At 38.4% G+C, this 17,345-nt stretch overlaps 4 protein-coding genes across 7 annotated transcripts; 1 reads left to right on the top strand and 3 right to left on the bottom strand.

The window, feature by feature from the left end:
• Positions 1-243: 243 nt before the first annotated feature.
• On the bottom strand, positions 244-10,335 carry CROT (Carnitine O-octanoyltransferase). 3 transcript variants are annotated; one of them, XM_089856956.1, is made up of 13 exons: positions 10,310-10,335; positions 4,276-4,298; positions 3,720-3,989; positions 3,451-3,629; positions 3,217-3,341; positions 2,924-3,135; positions 2,619-2,732; positions 2,243-2,536; positions 2,134-2,172; positions 1,849-2,064; positions 1,602-1,774; positions 1,403-1,522; positions 244-1,301 (listed from the first exon to the last, which is right to left on the bottom strand). In XM_089856956.1, exons 2-13 carry the CDS (start codon positions 4,285-4,287, stop codon positions 1,181-1,183), a joined length of 1,875 nt encoding a protein of 624 aa, XP_089713082.1. In that variant the 5' UTR covers positions 4,288-4,298; positions 10,310-10,335; the 3' UTR covers positions 244-1,180. The 3 variants fall into 3 exon arrangements, with proteins under 3 accessions (XP_089713082.1, XP_089713074.1, XP_089713064.1); XM_089856948.1 differs by lacking the exons at positions 4,276-4,298; positions 10,310-10,335 and adding an exon at positions 4,567-5,020; XM_089856938.1 differs by lacking the exon at positions 10,310-10,335 and having other exon boundaries at positions 4,276-4,302.
• Positions 10,336-11,514: 1,179 nt separating this feature from the next.
• On the top strand, positions 11,515-12,707 carry LOC149709676 (pfs47 receptor). Of its 2 annotated transcripts, none has more exons than XM_089857168.1 (3): positions 11,515-11,673; positions 11,948-12,291; positions 12,360-12,707. In XM_089857168.1, the coding sequence occupies exons 1-3, from the start codon at positions 11,646-11,648 to the stop codon at positions 12,603-12,605; spliced, it is 618 nt and encodes a 205-aa protein (XP_089713294.1). In that variant the 5' UTR covers positions 11,515-11,645; the 3' UTR covers positions 12,606-12,707. The 2 variants fall into 2 exon arrangements, with proteins under 2 accessions (XP_089713294.1, XP_089713301.1); XM_089857175.1 differs by having other exon boundaries at positions 11,522-11,673; positions 12,068-12,291.
• LOC149709675 (DNA primase large subunit-like) lies at positions 12,666-14,694 on the bottom strand. Its single transcript, XM_089857026.1, has 6 exons — positions 14,345-14,694; positions 14,006-14,262; positions 13,713-13,927; positions 13,484-13,645; positions 13,096-13,419; positions 12,666-12,865 (listed from the first exon to the last, which is right to left on the bottom strand). Exons 1-6 carry the CDS (start codon positions 14,572-14,574, stop codon positions 12,686-12,688), a joined length of 1,368 nt encoding a protein of 455 aa, XP_089713152.1. The 5' UTR covers positions 14,575-14,694; the 3' UTR covers positions 12,666-12,685.
• Positions 14,695-14,965: 271 nt separating this feature from the next.
• LOC149709674 (centromere protein I-like) lies at positions 14,966-16,990 on the bottom strand. Its single transcript, XM_089860738.1, has one exon. It carries the CDS (start codon positions 16,988-16,990, stop codon positions 14,966-14,968), a length of 2,025 nt encoding a protein of 674 aa, XP_089716864.1.
• Between the last annotated feature and the right edge of the window lie 355 nt (positions 16,991-17,345).

Raw genomic sequence — 17,345 nt, 5'->3', positions numbered from 1 at the left:
CTGTTGAGTTTGTTGATTTATTTTTATAATACACCAGTTAAAAACTCGGAACAATTATATACGGTAATCAAAAACAACTGTTCCTACGATAGCTGTCTCTCTCTCTCTAGTTTCCTTTCGTAGGCACAGATTCTAATTAATTTTGGTATCACAGCACACGTGGTTCTTGATTTCTTTTAAATATTTATTTAAATTTAATTCCCTGTATTTAGAAAATAGGCCAAATTTCATCAGAGCTATAAATTAAGCTTGAAAATATGTATATTATTTATAATTCTATACAAAATTGCATTTATAATTACTTTTGAGTTGTTGCATTGAGTGTCAAGTTGCGTAATAAAACTTTAAATTAATTATCGCAGCTTTGGTATTTATTTATTCATTTAAACGATAATTAATTATTAAATAAAGGGAGAGTGACACGTTGGTAGATTTTTCTTATTAGGCTGACTTTAATACTTTTATTGGAAAACCCGTTGTTTTTTCCATCATAAACCTAACGCGAATTATACGTAATAACCCGTAGTATTAACGCGTCACGCCATCCCTTAATTTGAAATTAATTAATTAAACTAATCTAGTACTAAAATCGACGAAACGATTAGGGCGACACCTACCAATCAACGTTTGGTTCCCGCCAAACTCTTAATTCCTCAGATATAAAAATTGGTCCTTAATTATTATAATTATATATATACAGTTTCCCTAAATTATCTTTAAGCTAAATTAAAACAAACAGTAATTAAATGCGAGAAACGAATAAAAATATCTCCTTGATTAAAAGAAAAACCTAAACTTAAAAAAATCTGTTGGTAAAATTTAGCCGGAATAAATTTAAAGTACCGTAATGTTAAAACAAAAAGCGTCGGTCCGTTTTGAATTAAAATAATTATCCCCCGAGTGTAAAAACAAACTCTAAAGCGGCGCGGAAAAGTGGGGCAGGTACTTGTTTTTGAGCATCTTTCGTTGGATTTCTTATTAAAATGCGCATTCATTAATTGGTGGTCCGTTTTAAAATTAAAAACAATTAATTAAAAAGGAAACAAAAAATAGGAAAAAATTTCGGAAAATACGAAAACAAAAAAAATTAAACGTCATTTTTCTTTCTCAGGACAAAGAGAATTATTTGTTTTTTTTAAGGTAGGAGTTGAAATATCCAAAAGGGTTGATAGGTCGCGTATCACAATTTGGAGGCCATTAAGGCATTTTGCATGTCTACAAGACTGGACTCCATGTGCCTATACAGTTTATACACGTCAGTCTCCTCGCAACTGTTATAAGCCGTCATTTGGAAACCAATTCTTTATAGAAATGAGACGGGGAAAACAAATATTAGGTTTCCAAGCCACTAAAGAACTATTTGAAAGAGAAAAAAAAAACGGTAAGTTCGGAAGTACAGTACCTATTATTTTCAATGGAATAAAAGACTCCGTATCCTGGTTCGCACATTGGCGCCACTGAACCACCCAAATTCGTGTATCCAGTGCAACTCGTTGATAAAATATAATTTCCACCGCCTCCGCTAATCATTTTCCGAAAAGGTCAAAGGTTAAGTTAAAAACACCCCCCTAGTTAATGTCTACACGGGGACAGTGACGTACCTTTTAGTGTAGGATGGATCCTGATATATTTCGGGTACTGGCATTCCCTCTTCAGCGGCGATCATATAAAGTCCGAGCAGTAAACGATCGCAACCTTTGCCCTTCATGCACGTTGTTAATAGAGAGTTAAATTTATCAACCGCCTTATACATTAATTTAACCCGTTCCGTCACCTGAAAGACCAAAGGAGAGGCCATGATTAATGGCCGCGATGTCAAGAGTAGACGCGGGGATTAATTTTAAATACCGTGAAATCGGGGTCATCCATGGATTTGACCCATTCCAAACATTCATAAGTGCACGTTCTGCAAGTTTCGGTTCGACCGTGGTAAAACTGGCGGGTGGAGGCGGTCATGTAGGTGGGAGATGGTTTACCGTGAGCGCGGTAATATCCCAATTGCAACGAGAGTTGAACAAAGGCTTCTGGACGAATATTATAAGGCTTGATGAATGATTTACCGTACTAATTAAAATATGAGTTAATTTGAATTCATTTTGTTCAATGCGGCGCCGCGTAAATCACTTTATTTACCGTTTCAAATAGACTGTATTTGGTTTGTAGGTTTAGGCACTATGAGAAGATTAATTTTGTTAATTAAGGCTAATAGGAATTAAAAGCAGCGTAATTAAGAATGCGGTACCAAGTTACGGTATCCGTCTTTCGCAGTTTGTATTTCATTCTCTAGATTTTCATCCAAGTGAAAATCGAGTTTTTGGGGTTTGGGAAGCGGTCTTATTTTTTGAGTCCCCGACCACGTTCCTCCGTGAGCTCGAAAGGACACTTGCAAATAATGACTAAGAGTCATGCTGACCATGCCGTCGTAAGGGGCGTGGTCCGAGCTACCCGAGATTAAACCATTCCTAAATACGATCGTCGTTAGAGACTTATCGGCCCAACGATCGAGTTTCTCGCCGCAAAGAGTGAACTTTTGAAACTAATCAGAGCGAGATAAGAAATTATGAAAAACACAAAATGTCAGGCACTCCCTTAAAGAATTTGACAGAGATGATAAATACTTCGTCGTTACTGCTAGGTTCTTGATTATCGAGGACTATGACCTCCAACGCGGTATCTATCTTTTCCAAACAATATCTATTGGTTGGATGTAATTCCATTAAAGTTTTTCGATTCTATAGAATAAATTAAATATTTCCATTTAACTTAAGTACTTTCAAGAGGGTTGAACCCCAATTTAAGTTAAAAATCCGTTTGTTAACCTTTAACCACCGCGAAAACCCCCTGGGAAAACTATGATAAGATAGTAAGATCTGTTTTAAGCGAAAAGAAACGAAATGATAAGAAGACGGTGGGTGTAACTAACCTTTGCCCAAGTTGTCCTATCAGAGGCGGTCATGGAAGCGACGTACGGACCTTCAACGTTGGAATTCTGACACCAATCGTAGATACTTTGAAGATTCCATTGAATTTCGGGAACGGTTAATGGTTCCTCGTTCTCGTCGATGGGGTTAAAGGCAAATATATGTCCTTGACAAAAAACGATAACGTGACGGGGACCCGCGGGACCTTCGGACTCTAAACCATCGCAACACCGAATTAAAAACCTTCGTGAATCAATTAAAAAAATACATTTTTTGTATAAAATCTAGTTTATACCAGTTTTAAAATAAGTCGTCAACTGATCCTTAGTTTCCTCCGGAATTCGCGTCGTGTTGAAAAGATTGCGAAATTGATTCATACTCCATGGTGTACCCCGATTTACAAAAGGCCGCAATTTCTCTCTAATTTATTTGTAAAATTAAGAGCTTAAATTATTAGCTAATCCGCGGGTATACTTTATATTCCCTTTAAAAAAAGAGGGGAGAGAGATAAAGGGGTACTGAAACTCACTGTCTAATCAATTTCCAAAATTGCATTTGGCAATGAATATGAAGAGCGGCTCGATCCAACCAATTTTCGCGGTTAGGGACATTGAACGTTTCGATGGGTGTACAACCAGACATATTTAAGTAAGGAATCAACGGGAAACGAATAGTCAAATACGCGTTATCTTCCCACCATTTTTCAAGCTGTTGAATCCCCGCCCCCAATAAAATTTAGCCGTCATCGATGTGTTAATTAAACCACACACCCGCAACCTAATTGAGAAGATTAATTACCCAATTTTTGGAGTTTTCCGCTTTCTCCAAGAGTTTTTCATAAAGTTCTTTTCCAATTCCATCCTTGAAATTGGTGACGATCTCTTCAGTGATGGCGTATTCTTCCGGGCTAACCAATGGTTTGACGGAATCCAAGTACATTTGTAGCGATTCCTCGAGGGGTGCCACTGGTAAACTCGGAAGTTTTTCATCGTGACAAAATGTTTCCCCCGGTTTTCCGTGATAAAACATCTGACGTTCAGTCAAGGCTGTTCTCTTACCAGTCGCTAGCTATTTAGTAAATAACGTACGGATATTTTATATTTTCTTTAGGGTCATTTTCCGCAATAACTAACAACACGTCAACCCGCTAGCAAGCGTGACAGTAGCCCTTTCAAATGCGCTGACTGTACAATACAAGTGACATGCATGCGTGAAGAAGAGTCGTAACAAACATTTTCGGAATGGTGCAAATAATAGAGAAACAGCCGCTCTTTAGATTCTATAGCGAGATAACGTTAAGTGCTAACCCCTGTGGTGGGTATTGACATTCAATCATTGTTGACAATTAACTTACCACAATACCCATCTGGTATTTTCCTGATGGCATAATTGTCAAAATAAGTATAATTTTTTTAAACAATAAATTTATTTTAAACACCGGCAATTTTTTTTTAAATGAATAAACAATAATAATAACGTACGTAAGTTACGTACAACTTAATTTACATTAAAAACAAAACCACGTGATAGAGACTAGTGTTATTACCCAATAGCATCCCCCTCTTTCCTCCCCTTGACGGCCTAGGCCTAAAAGCTAAGCGCAATTTACGAACCACCACGATCCTTTTGTAATTAATAAACTTACGGATTGTTGCATCGTTGCGAATTATCTAACAACTACGGGTAACTGAATTAAATTACAACGCGATATTAATTGCTAATTAATGCTAATTTCGAAAGGCAAGATCCAGAGAATTGGCGCGGTCTAGTTTTCCCCGTCTGTCTGCTCCCAACCAGCCTTCCTCCGAATGCCGTACGCGAATTCGATTACGAGTTTTACGACGAACTAAAATTAAAACAACACAGCCGGAATCTTTGACGCGATCCCTTATCGATGGAGGGAGGGAGGGAACGAAATACGGAAATAGGGCTGGAAATATACCAAGAAATGACCGCGTTTTCCAAAAATTTACTTCCGACACGTGACTCGCATTATTATAAGATAACCGGTATATTAAATAGGTTGTTTTATTGTGTTTTTACAACTGGTTCAGACACCAAAAATATTTATAATTTAATAACGAATTCATTTTGAACAATTTATGGTCGAGAAAGAATTTATGGCGGCTGTAAATCATTGGTTGGTTGGACTGTTGTCCCCCAATCTTTCTTATCTTATCTTATGAAGAAGAAAAGAGTTAGTCTTTGGGAGGCTTGGCTCGCTGACTCACGCTATAATTAACCGGCGTGAACAACGGAAACAAGAACCAGTTTTAGTTTACCAAGCCACTCAATATATAATAATGTAGTTGCGACAACGGTCTTTGGTAGTAAAATTAAAACCCAGACTGACCGTGAAAGCGATTATCAAGTTGACGCAATTCCATAACAAATTAAAAAATTTGTTTTTAAAAGTTTCCCCTTCCTCATTTGATTTAATGGTTCGTGTAATCAAACTAATAATGTTTTCGAAGTGGCTCGGTAATTCACGCCGAAAAATAGACTTGTTTTCGTTGTTATTGAAGCCGCCCAAAGAGGTTGACAACTTGACACTCCCTAGCTCCCCTGTCACTCCGCCAAAGGGCAAATAAATAAATATACACTTTAAAATTTAAATACTTCAAAAAGCAGTTAAAACTTGTACAATTTCGATTTGGCACGGGTTAAATTTCAACTTAAACCTTCACTTATTAAAGTCTGATGACAAATAATATCTATTAAACTCTAAATGAGTCTTTTAAACAAAATCCTAAATGGTTGCGAAAACGATGAGGGAAATAAATTTGCATAGAACTCTTTAAGTATTAAAATATTCTTTTTAAAACAAAATTAAACGTTAACAGAGGGATCGGCCACTTCTCTGCAAGCGTAACGTAACACGGGCCTTCGAATAAGATTTATAATAATAATAAATAAATATAAAGGCGAAATATAAATATTGATGAGTTATTCATCTTAATGGAGCCTTGATTAAGTCATTGAAAATACTTGAAAAGACCGTGACTCGATAAAGTGATTTTTCTTTTTTAAATTAATGAAAAAAAAAAAAACTTTACAAGGTCCTTTTCTCAAATTTAAAATTCCCTTTTGAATTTTTCATCAAAGGCTACTTACTCAGTTGGCGAGAGATTCAGTATCAACGTAACCTTAGACTAAAATAGGGGGAGAACGAAGGTACGCTATCCTTCAATGGCGCTCAAAACTCAATTAGTTCCACCACTATTATTATTATATTTGACTGAGATTGTGGTTTTAAACGCGGTTAATTCAAAATTGCTTTCGGAAAAAACCACCGGCGTCGAGCGCGAGTTTTGTTTGCCAAAGAAGCGAAAGTTTATAACAATAATAAAGATTTTGGTCAAGATAATCGGGCCAATGTTACGCTTCAACGTTCTTAACGTATATCCTTAACACGTTCTGGTAATTTATAAATTTCAAATTGCACCATAAATTTGGTGGTTTTAATTTTAAAGTGTGGTTTTCTTTCTGTCGAAATAACCCTTATTTTCCTCTTAAATAACACGTGTACTTGTATAGTGGGCTAGTAGGTATGTAGGACCGACTTACACCTCTTTGTCACATTTTTTTTCCAAAGAAACGATAAAAATCTATCGTTTCTAAAGTAGTCCTGGCCCCTGGGTACGTTGTCATCTTGAAATGACCATTACAAGAATTTTGAAAGAGAAGGGCAACCCGGACCACCGTGGGTAGGAGAGATATGCCTTTGAGACATTCCCTAGATAATAGAAAACCGTCCGTGACAGCTACGTTTTATTTATACAATGGGGGCTTGGCAATTTTGGGCATAGCTGGACCCCCTGTCGCTATTCTGGTACACTTTATCTTTACCAAAGTAGAAGCTACTTCACGCTCTTTTCCAACCCCGCCCACTTTCTTGGTATCTTTTCTATAGCTAGGGTCAAAGGTTGTCCAGTGACGTAGGACTGCCAAGCCCCTTTTCAACAAACGGTTTTCCCAAGATTTAAAGTAAACATGACAAGTCTCTCAAAGAAGGCCCTTCTGACAACATCAGCTGGACTTTTCCAGAAGATTTTAGCAGCACTGCCAGGCCTATCGAGACTCGAGTGTCTCTAAAAGTTCTTTCAAGGGGAGGGGGTGGTTTACTGTTTAATATTATTTGGAGAAATGATTAAATTCACGGTAGTGGTATAAAATTTATCGGGGGATAAATAAGAAATAAAATTTCTCAAATTTGATTACAATTCTCGAAGGAGAAACAAACATCAATAATTCGGTCGAGCTTCTAAGAATAAATACTTCGGAAAGTGGAAAACACGATTTCGATTTTTAAAACGTCCTAGATAGCGAGAGGGACTGGTTTTTATCAATTTCTTTAAGTTTCCTCCGAGGGGCTAATCACTGTCAAAGTTTATTTTTTAAAGATTTCGCGTAATCAATTTAGTATAGTCAAAGGTATAGCCGCGTGTACACCGATTACACTGAGTGACCGGCCCCTCGGTTTCCTCGTCTACTTTATCTTTCCCTTGGACCACGCGGTTAACCTCTCCACTTCGTTCGACCTCGCTTTTTATTTTCAGGTAATTCATCGACATTTTGAAGGACATTCCTTGATATACCAAAAAGCTATCATTGGCTGGAGCGCGACTACCTAGCCATTTTTATCGCTAGACTTAAAAGTAACTAACGGAGGCCTACGAGGGCCTAATTTCATTTTGCGAAAATAACGCCTAAAATATGGGTCAACGTACCGTTAAAACCAAAACATATACATAGATATTTCAAATATATAATTTAAAAATATACACCGTGGCCCCCGGATATTCCAGGTGTTCTCGAGGGGATATTCGTAACTTCCGTAATCAAAAGTAAAATTTGAGGACCCCCGAGCCTCGACCCCAGGCAACAAATAAAGAGTGGTTATCCCCTCATTATTAGGAAAATAAATAAATGAATAACTTGCCTTTCTCAAAATGAAGAAAAATATTTTGTAAAACCATTTCATCCAATTAACACCTTTGAAGTATGTCAGTAACCTTTTCTTGGGTCCGTCGTAGAAACTCTTGTAAATCAAAGTGTACATAACTTTAAACTTAATTAACTTATTTACGCGCGTTGATAACCAAGAAATAAACAACGACAAAACGAAGCAACGCGATTGACCGCGTGACCTATCCGCCCGAACGAAACCGAAAATGCGAGCGCCCGTTAAGTGCAAACCGACACACCAAGAGCAGAGTGACGACACGAGGGGAAATTTTAAAGTTGGAGGAGGGGAAATGCTCGAAATAATCGCTGGTTCTTCTGACAGATATAGCAGCTTTTGTTCAAAAAAAGAAAACCCAAAATCCAAAATTCCAACAGCGACGAAAATTCCCCGACCCGGACCGAACCGTAGCGATGCCTGCTACTGACTACTCTGTATTGTTAATAGCCGCGTTTTACCACACAAATCACGCCAACTGCAAACAAGCCGGAACACACGGTACCTGTACCAGCTCAACGACGAAAGCGAGGTGACGGCGAAATTCACTTTTCTAATTTATCCATTAATAAAACAATAATCCATATATAATTAAGTATTTTTGGGGAAAAAAATGGTAACCGGTTTTTTTTTTATCTCGAAACCAATTGAATGCGAGCGAGCTACTAATTATTTGAAAAATCGTAAATACTAGCTGGGACTGCCTTGAAAGCAACGCGAAGTGTGGGAGCTCGCGAACCCAACTGAAGGATATAAGTTTGTTTAAGATCGAATCAGCCCCATGCATGGATTGAATGTTGACGGATTAACTGGCGAAACTTTCCCTTTGATCGAGCTAAATTCTATGCCGGAATATGACGAATTGCCATTAGTTTCGGAATCAGACACCGCTACATCTAGGACGATACGATACGCTATAATACATACAGCCGTGCACCAACAGGTTGAAGTAAAGGGAATATAAAATTACGGAAATTCTAAGCGCCGCTTAAAATGGAATACAAATACATAGTTTACAGGCGTGGAGGATTCATACCATTTGCACAAGGAGACCTGGCAACTTAGAGTGTAAAATAGCAGACGATTTTACACTCTAAGTCGCTTGGTCTCCTTGTGTTAGTGGTAGGAATCCTCCACGCCTGTAAACTATGTATAAAACCATTCGGAAAATTAGGTTGGAGATAGTTACGACGGCAATTTACTGTTTGCTAGGAAAGGGTGATATTCCCTTTAAAGGGAAGGAAGAGGTGGGGGGGGGTTGTTATTTGGGAGACAACAAACAAGGGGATAAACAAAGGTGTTTAATTTACCACAAAGACGCGGTAAGTGCTGAGCAGCAGCAGCTTCAACTTCTATGTCGGGTTAAACATTACGCATCGTTTTTCGTTTCTTGACTTGTACTCGCGGCAAGGTTTTGTTTGTTGTACAGAGCAGTACACGCGCGAAAACAAGTACATTTACTTCAAAACAATGCGGGAGTAGAAGGACTGAACACGTGTATACTAATTACATTTATTACGTTCTTCTTTTACCTGTACGTCTAGCTATCTTTGTAGAGCATTATTTCAATGCCAACTTGACGTATAGAAGTAGAAAATAAAACTATATTATACTCGGGGGCTTCGGTAAATATTTCCACGCTAATTGATTGTAAATTATCGTGACAGCGCGGCAATATGGCCTTTGACACCGTTAAACTAGACGTGATAAAAGGTGCCATGTACGGTACATTTTTATATAAGTACGGATAAAATATATTATTTTGATATTTGAATATATCAACTTTAATTAATTCAAAGAATAAATATTTAAATTTAGGGGAAAAATATTCCTATAATCTTTCGAATATAATTATCTCGTTTGAGGCAACCGGAAATTTTCCCTACTAATAATAACAATAATAATAGCTATATAATTATACACTTATGGGCAAGGATTTTATTTTTCTTATAATATCATTTGCCTCCGAAATATTTTCTTTGTTTAAAGAATTACAATGGAATTCTTAAAACGAATTCAACGCAGTGCGAAACTCGGTAGACGTTCGACATAGAGACATTAAAAGAAATAAAAAAAAAATCAAATTACTGTCATTTGAAAATTTCAAAAACAAATTACTTTTAAGCTCACGCTCTCTGATTGGATCAAGCTAACAACTTATACATACCAAAGAGGTTTGTACATACAGAGGGGAACGTCTCAAAACGATCGCTGTGTCGGAGTTGGACAGCGACATTGTACTGATACGTTCCACCCTGTAAAAGGTAAAATATTTTGCGTCGCGGAGGTGAAGAAACCCCCGAGATAAAATTTCATAAACCAATTTAAGAGGAAGTTTTCTCTCCATTTATAAGTATTTCACTTTCATTTTGAAAATTGAATATATCACTGCGGGTAATATTTTAAAATAATAAAACCATCTTACTTTAAAATAACGAGGAAGAAAGAATTGGCGAATATACTTTAAAATATCCTTTAGGGTCAAAGCTACACCACAATGATAAGTAAGTACTTGGCTGTTTTCCCCAAAGAGAGCCAGCGGCCGAGACGCAATTAGATATCTTCTCTTTGGGGGTCAAAAACAATCCAAGCAAATTTATTTATTTATTAATACGTCGAAACGGAAGGGTACAGGTATTGAAGAGCAATTTTCTTTTCGACCAGCAGGCCAAGCTTCGGGTGTACAGATTCAGCTTGGTAACCCTCGTTTATGTCCGTTATTTCTCTTAGGTTTACAAGGACTGTCAAACTGGCCAATCTCTTTCTTTATCTAAAAACCTTGGTACGAGGTAAATGGAATCACCGATAATAATTTTGCCATGAATTATTTATAAGGCGATGTTTTGTCATAATACGGCTTCCACGGTAATTAATTGATTTACCAAGGAAGACGTATTCGACGTAATTACTTATTTTCAACTATCAACATTATTTAGTTCCTAATCCCTTCACAGAGTCTTATCTCGAGAAAAATATGGATTAAGATAAAAAAATTAGCTAAATTATAGTCCTTCAGCGACTTGGAAGCTTTCCGGTACCGGCACGAATAGTGGGCCAAGCTAGCCTAAGGAGATTTGGGATATGGATGGACAACTGACCCTTCCCTCGGCCTAGGACCGTCTTGGTCTAAACCCTGTATTTTTAAAAATTTTGTAAAATGATCTTTCATTTCAACATCTGTTGTAAAGGGTAGCGGTTCCGATTACGTTGTGTTTTTATTAATTCAAACAATGGACTTTGCTCGTGATAAAGCGTTATTGCTCTATATTTCGAAACGTCGCTCTGACTACCGTCTGATTCGCTTCCATCTAGTACGTACTCTGCAGAATCCCTCCGCCGTAATTTTCCACTACTTTGGTGATACTAAACGAGAATAGGCCTTTAGATAAAAATCAGTAAGTTGGCCAGGGGGGGGCGGGGGAGCAAACAGAAATAAAGGGCGCTCTACCCTCCCTCGAAAGGATTTTATCGTTTTATGGCCGGTAAAGAAGATAAGAGCCACGATAAGAGCTGTCGAGTTGTTGAGAGTCCGTCCCAAGGGTAAAATACGCTTCACTTATCTGGTATTAAAGTCCCATAGGCCTATTTTCATCGGAATACAGCTTAATAATCAGTATTGCAAATTTCTAGGAAACCTGACGGGAAAAAAACAACGCCCCCTTTCAATCTGCTGACAAAACGCGAAAGAGCGGACGCGGAACGTTTCTTCTTTCTCAAATCGTTCGGTAGTCGTGTTGAAAACTTCTCCATAAGTCGTAATCATGTCTTACGGACCTCCTGGCGGTTTTGGTAAGTATATAATTATAACCCTTAATGAACCCGCTTCTTCGTCCTACCCGAAAAAAACAACCTTGAAGTTCTCATCTTTCCAAATCATTCCCGAATGTCATTAACCATTTTAGCTCCAAACCAAATCTAATAACAGTCAGCCTAGTATAGTCCTTGAGGGCTTTGGTTGGCCCCGAAATAACCATTTTTAGGGGCAACTAAAGAACTCAAAGACTATATAGACGATAACGCGAGAGAAACGGTTCTGTCGAATGAAGTTGCGACTGTCTTACAGGTGGTCAATACCCTCAACAACAATGGGGCGGAGGCGGTTATCCTGGTTACCCTTCAAACCCGTACATTCCACCGTCAGCTCCCCATATCCCGGCTAATCCGTATATCCCGCCATCCTCAGGCGGACCACACCATCATCACGGTCACGGTTCCTACCAATGGGTTCACTCTAGCGGGGGCTCGGTACCTTACGGCGCCGTTCAAGGAGGTTACGACGACGGGGCAACCTTGTACGTCGGACGCGCCCATCATGACGGAGACCTAATACCCGGCAAGGTTCACCCGAACCATCATACTTGTTACGTCGCCCATGCCGGTGGCGAACACGATAAGAGATCCTACGAAGTAATTAACCCGCCGCGTCTACTTCCTGAATGACCCTTTCAATTGGTATTATTATTTGTTTCAACTAGGTTCTAGTTAATCCGAGTAACGCGTATCTGAATTGGACGCACACTCACGGCGGTTCCATTCCTCCCGGGGCCATCCCGGCCGGACATTGCAGTAGCGGCGAGACCCTGTACGTTGGAAGACATATTCACGAGGGCAGTTTGACCATCGGTAAAGTCCACCCCTCCCATAACTGCCTGTACATCGCTTACGGCGGAAGGGAAATTTGTTACCGAGAATACGAAGTTCTTTGCGGACCACCCTACTAAGTTCTCCCGCTCAACAACACGCCCAATTAGGCCTACTTTACGACCGAATTAATAGAAACATTTTTGTACTTAAAACTTTATTAAAATTGTCTTAAAATGTTACGTAGTTTTTGCGAAATTGCAAAATATTCGCTCGGTTTTTTGAAGGACATTTCAGTCAAGCTTTGGATTTTCTTATCGTCTGGTACGTTGGAAAATAGGAATTTTTTGCAAGCGACAATTGGTTCATCTCGGGAAGATAAGATATCTTCAATATCGCCCTAAATTTAGATAGATTACAGCACCTCTGTACCGTTGACACCTTAACTTCAGAGTCCTTTCATTTGGCTCGTTGCGAAGAGGCCTATAGCCTTTGAGCGGCTTACTTCACTCCCAGAAAACCCAAACACGTTTTCAAATGAACTTGGAGTGAAGTAAGTCGCTCAAAGGTCAAGATGACCTATTTTTAACGAGACCAAATTGAAAGCCTCCGTATGCCCGAGGAACTTACTTGGCTAAGACATGGTTGCGACGATAGATACCGTTTCAAGTTGTCATTGTCAAAATGCACAAAGGGACAACCGCCTTGCTCAACGGCACCCCTGGTATCTTGCAAGGAATGACACGAATGCCCGCTGTAACTCGTTTTCGAGCCTTCCATCCCGTATAAGTGACGCAACCCATAGATATATCTTTTGGCGTCTCGTTCCCAATCGTGGGAACAGCCACCGGCGCAAGGATGACGCGATAAGGGTTGGGAATAATGTTGACCCCAAAATTTTACGTTCGATTGCAAGGACAGACCGCAATCTTTTAGAAATAGGGTGTATTGGATCTGTAATTGATTTAAGTAGTTGGCGTAACCGCGTCAAGTGACCAATGGGAGGATTACGACATACCCGTCCCTTATGAGATAGTCTATGATGCTTATTTAAGGCCAGATTCAAATTGGCCATACATGGCGGAAAAGAATAAACGGCATCCTCAAAATTCCTCAAGGTTAATTTCGCCTCGGAACCAATTGAGATTCTACTCCCGTTTTCTAGTTGTTTAAATTCTCCCTATTATTTTAATATTAGCGCCATTAAAGCCTGGAGAACCAATTGACTATAAACAATTAAATCGTACCAAAATTTGTTTCAAAAAGCGACTAAAACGTTCGTCGGTTTCCAAATTTCTCGCGAAATGGGAAACTTTTTGAACAGAAACGGCTTGGCTTATTATTTCTTCGTATAAAGACGCCAATAAATCCTCAAGATCTTCGGGGACATTAATTATGGCCTGGCCTTTTGATAAACTCACTTTACCTAGCTCTACTAGTTTGCAAACGCGATAGAAGGGAACTAACAAATGAAAAATTTGGTGTCAACTAAAACTACTCAATCAAATTTCAAATTGACGCCATTAAGACACAGACTTACCGCTATATTTCAAAGGTACATTCGTGGAATAATAATTTAGTAAGGAAGCGGCTAAGTTCTTAACTTCATTTAAAATTTCAGAGAAATCATTATTTAAATCGGGTTCCGTCAATAAAACGTGCGATATTTGTCTCCTAACTGATCTTAAACTCGAACATTTTTCACTTAAGCTTTGTTTTCTTAATCTTAGCCGATATAATTTGACTTCGTTCGCCAAGAAAAAATTATAGAAAGAGTAACTTTGATGGCAGCAAAGTCTAATTAACCATAGAATGTTAGATTAGAAAGATTTAGTTTATAAAGTTAATTACAGGTGATGAAAATAGAGGGATTTTTTACCTTAATGTGAAATGCGATAAACGATCTCTTAGCGTTCCATCAATTAAACAATTCGCCGCTTCAATATTTAATGACTTATTTTCATTTAAAAATTGAGACACGTCAAATTTTTCCCAATCATTAATTTCAATTTTGGAAATAAACTCCAAGAAATTAATTCGAGTTTGACAATCTTTGTACATTTTCTCCAGTCGCGTTTTTCCACGCGGTAACGACACGTAAAACGTCATTTAATTAATTAATTATTACCTAAATTAAATTATTAAAATCTAAAAACATTTAAACACACTCCCACGCTCCTCACGGTACGCACGTGCTTTTGGTCATCTTTAAAGTCCGCAAACTCCAGCAGACGAAACTTACGAAAAGAAGAAAAGAGTAACGCCGCTAGTGACATCTATGAAACTAATTATTAACTAAATTAACTAAACTAAAGTCAAAATTTTATTTCATTAAAATTGAATTTTTTACAATTAAAAATTATATCACAAATTTTATAAAAGGAGTGAAGTAAAAATAATTTTTTTTCTTAAACTTTGCTGTTTATTAAAATTATAAAATGATGTTTATTTTTTAATGTCATTTAAAAACAATTTTGTATTTTTTTAAAAAATTTAAATTTTAAGGTTTCCTTCTATGCATGTTGACGAATGTTCGTAGGAAATTTAGTAATCCCCGACATTCTGGTCGGTCTAAAAATTGCAGAAATTCGTCTCTTAGTTCTATGACTCTTTGAACATCTTCGTAATCGCAACTAAATAGTTTTTTCTGAGTTAAAAATTCTCGCGTGTAAATAATAAAAGCCGGGTGTCGATAAAAAGCGAAATTTTCGTTGACCGGTTTGACAGATTGAGAAATTTCGGGGGGCAGGAACTTTTCGCGAAACAAACGCGAATTTTCATCAGTTTGAAACATTAATCTTCTCCATAAACAATTTGAAATGTCAACGATGAACGAGTTGATGCATTTCAACAAACTCCGGTCAAAGCCGGGTTTGGTTTTTAAGACGCCGATGGCTTTTTCGAAGAGGACGAACAAGGAACAGAGTTGGTTGACGATTAAAGTCGAGAAGGAGAACAACGAAACGTAAACTAATATCGCGTCTGGACTGACGAGAAACGTCGAGAATTGCGCAATCACCAGCAACAAGATATCGCGATGAAATTCTAAAATGGCGGCGATTAAACCGGGCTTTTGAGAAGAGGAACCTTCCCAAATCAAGGCGCAACTGCAGAGCGCTTTGACGTAAGATAGCAATCGTCTAATGGTCTGTTCAGCCTCTTGGTATTCCTCGTCGTTCTTGATGAGCGGCAACTTATGCAGAATCCAATTTTGACACAGATCTTTAAGGCATCCGATATATTTGCGCTTGAACGAGGTGTTACCCGTTAAAAAGAGCGTTTCCATGTTTTCCAACACCGACTCGTGAACCAAATCAAACTCGTAAATTTCCATGGTTGAGATTAAAGAAAAGACAATCTCTTGATTGTCAACGCCATTCCACGTTGTGACGTAATCCTGAAGGAATATTCTAGCGTCGAAGTTTTCCTCGGGAAGTTCCTTCAAAATTTCGGCCACATTCTCTAGAAAATTTGGTCCCAACATCATCTTGTGCGTGGATAAATAAAAATCGTAGCCCGCTACTTGGATCCAATTGTCAATTTTAAGTTTTAAAATATGTCCCGCGCTGCTGGTGAATAAATGACGCCTGTTTTTGGAAGCTACGATTTGGGCTATGCTCGATTTCGAATCAGAATGCGTCATTATCTCGAGGAAATCCGAGTAATTGTCTATTTCTCGATCCAGCGCCAACGAAAATCCGTCCACTGTTCCTTTACAGCAATGTTTCATAAAGGGTCCCATTTCCAGTTCTATATTTTTTTCGCGGACTTTTTGGTAAGATTTCTTCCATTCATCGGGTGGACGGAAAATTCTCTTGCCTTTGGGTAAAATTCTGACAACTTCCGCGCAATAAACTTGATAGAGACTTAAAAGACCGGCGATGTATGGTTTGGCTTGTTTTTGGTTCAAAGTATAGAGTTGGCGTATTCTACTTTGGGTCACGTGACCCTGTCTGGTTATTACGTATAATAAATGAGCGGTGAATTCGCGGACGTCGTCGTCGAATAGAAAACAAAAGACTACGTCATATATTTCTTGGATTTTATCCTTGGAAGCTTCAACTTCGTAACAATAAACAGCCAAGACCCATTTGAATAATTGCACTTTGATAGATTTTGAGACATTACTCTTTGGCAACCAAGAAATTACTTTTAAAGTAGCTTCTTCCGGCACAACCGATGAAGGAATAAGGCATTTTACTAACCTCATCGTTCTTGTTATTTTCAGGAATTTGTGCTTTGATTTAACGAGGTCTATAAGACGATTCAAGTGATGGGGAACTAGTCCATGAGTGGATGATGCTTGTGACAGGTAAGAAATAGCTCGATCAACCTGTTCAAGAATGGGTCCTTTACGCTGACCAGGGGCTATTTTCGAACCTTCTAAAACACTCAGAGCTTCGTCAACACTGTCCAAATTTAAATTTTCTTCATCTTGCGACGCTGTTCCTGCTGGTGGTGGTATACTTCTATTAGCCGCAGCCCGACTGAGCATTGTCGAATCATTGCGCGAATTACGAAGCATTTTACTGATTAAAACTCACATCGCTACTAATTTAACTGATAAAAAACTAAAAACCATAACGAAAAAATAAACTATAAAAGATACATCAGTCATCAACTCATCATGCTTATTTAAGCCTTGGTATTCACTCCGCCGAAATTTAAATCTCAACCGATCGTAATACGTCACAGGGGCGGGGCTGCGCAGTGCGTTAAAATTCGCGAATATACCGCGCAGTGGCGGTACCTAGCGTTCAAAGCCGGAACTACATTTTCCCGCCTATTATGAGGCGCCAAATTGAAACGACGAAAACAGAGTACCGTTGATTTACATTTGTAAGTACAGGCTGTACAGCGCCCCAAAAGATGACTGACCC

Source organism: Phalangium opilio, unplaced genomic scaffold (genome assembly GCF_054372755.1).
Source record: "Phalangium opilio isolate 3A_F unplaced genomic scaffold, DU_Popi_V2 ptg000011l_1, whole genome shotgun sequence".
Lineage (NCBI taxonomy): Eukaryota > Metazoa > Arthropoda > Arachnida > Opiliones > Phalangiidae > Phalangium > Phalangium opilio.
Note: the sequence above shows the minus strand (reverse complement) of the source record. Positions and strands in the feature narration are given on the sequence as shown.

Excerpts from the sequence above, each read along its gene's own strand:
- CROT (XM_089856956.1), bottom strand. Across the intron at positions 3,630-3,719 it reads CGGAAAACTCCAAAAATTGG|CTTGAAAAATGGTGGGAAGA; the intron begins GTAATTAATCTT and ends GGGATTCAACAG. Across the intron at positions 1,523-1,601 it reads GATCCATCCTACACTAAAAG|CGGAGGCGGTGGAAATTATA; the intron begins GTACGTCACTGT and ends GAAAATGATTAG.
- LOC149709676 (XM_089857168.1), top strand. The coding sequence starts at position 11,646 with ATGTCTTACGGACCTCCTGGCGGTTTTG. Across the intron at positions 11,674-11,947 it reads CGGACCTCCTGGCGGTTTTG|GTGGTCAATACCCTCAACAA; the intron begins GTAAGTATATAA and ends ACTGTCTTACAG. Across the intron at positions 12,292-12,359 it reads ACGATAAGAGATCCTACGAA|GTTCTAGTTAATCCGAGTAA; the intron begins GTAATTAACCCG and ends TGTTTCAACTAG.
- LOC149709675 (XM_089857026.1), bottom strand. The coding sequence starts at position 14,574 with ATGACGTTTTACGTGTCGTTACCGCGTGGAAAAACGCGACTGGAGAAA. Across the intron at positions 13,928-14,005 it reads TGTACCTTTGAAATATAGCG|TTCCCTTCTATCGCGTTTGC; the intron begins GTAAGTCTGTGT and ends TTCATTTGTTAG. Across the intron at positions 13,646-13,712 it reads GCTTTTTGAAACAAATTTTG|GGAGAATTTAAACAACTAGA; the intron begins GTACGATTTAAT and ends TTAAAATAATAG.
- LOC149709674 (XM_089860738.1), bottom strand. The coding sequence starts at position 16,990 with ATGCTTCGTAATTCGCGCAATGATTCGACAATGCTCAGTCGGGCTGCG.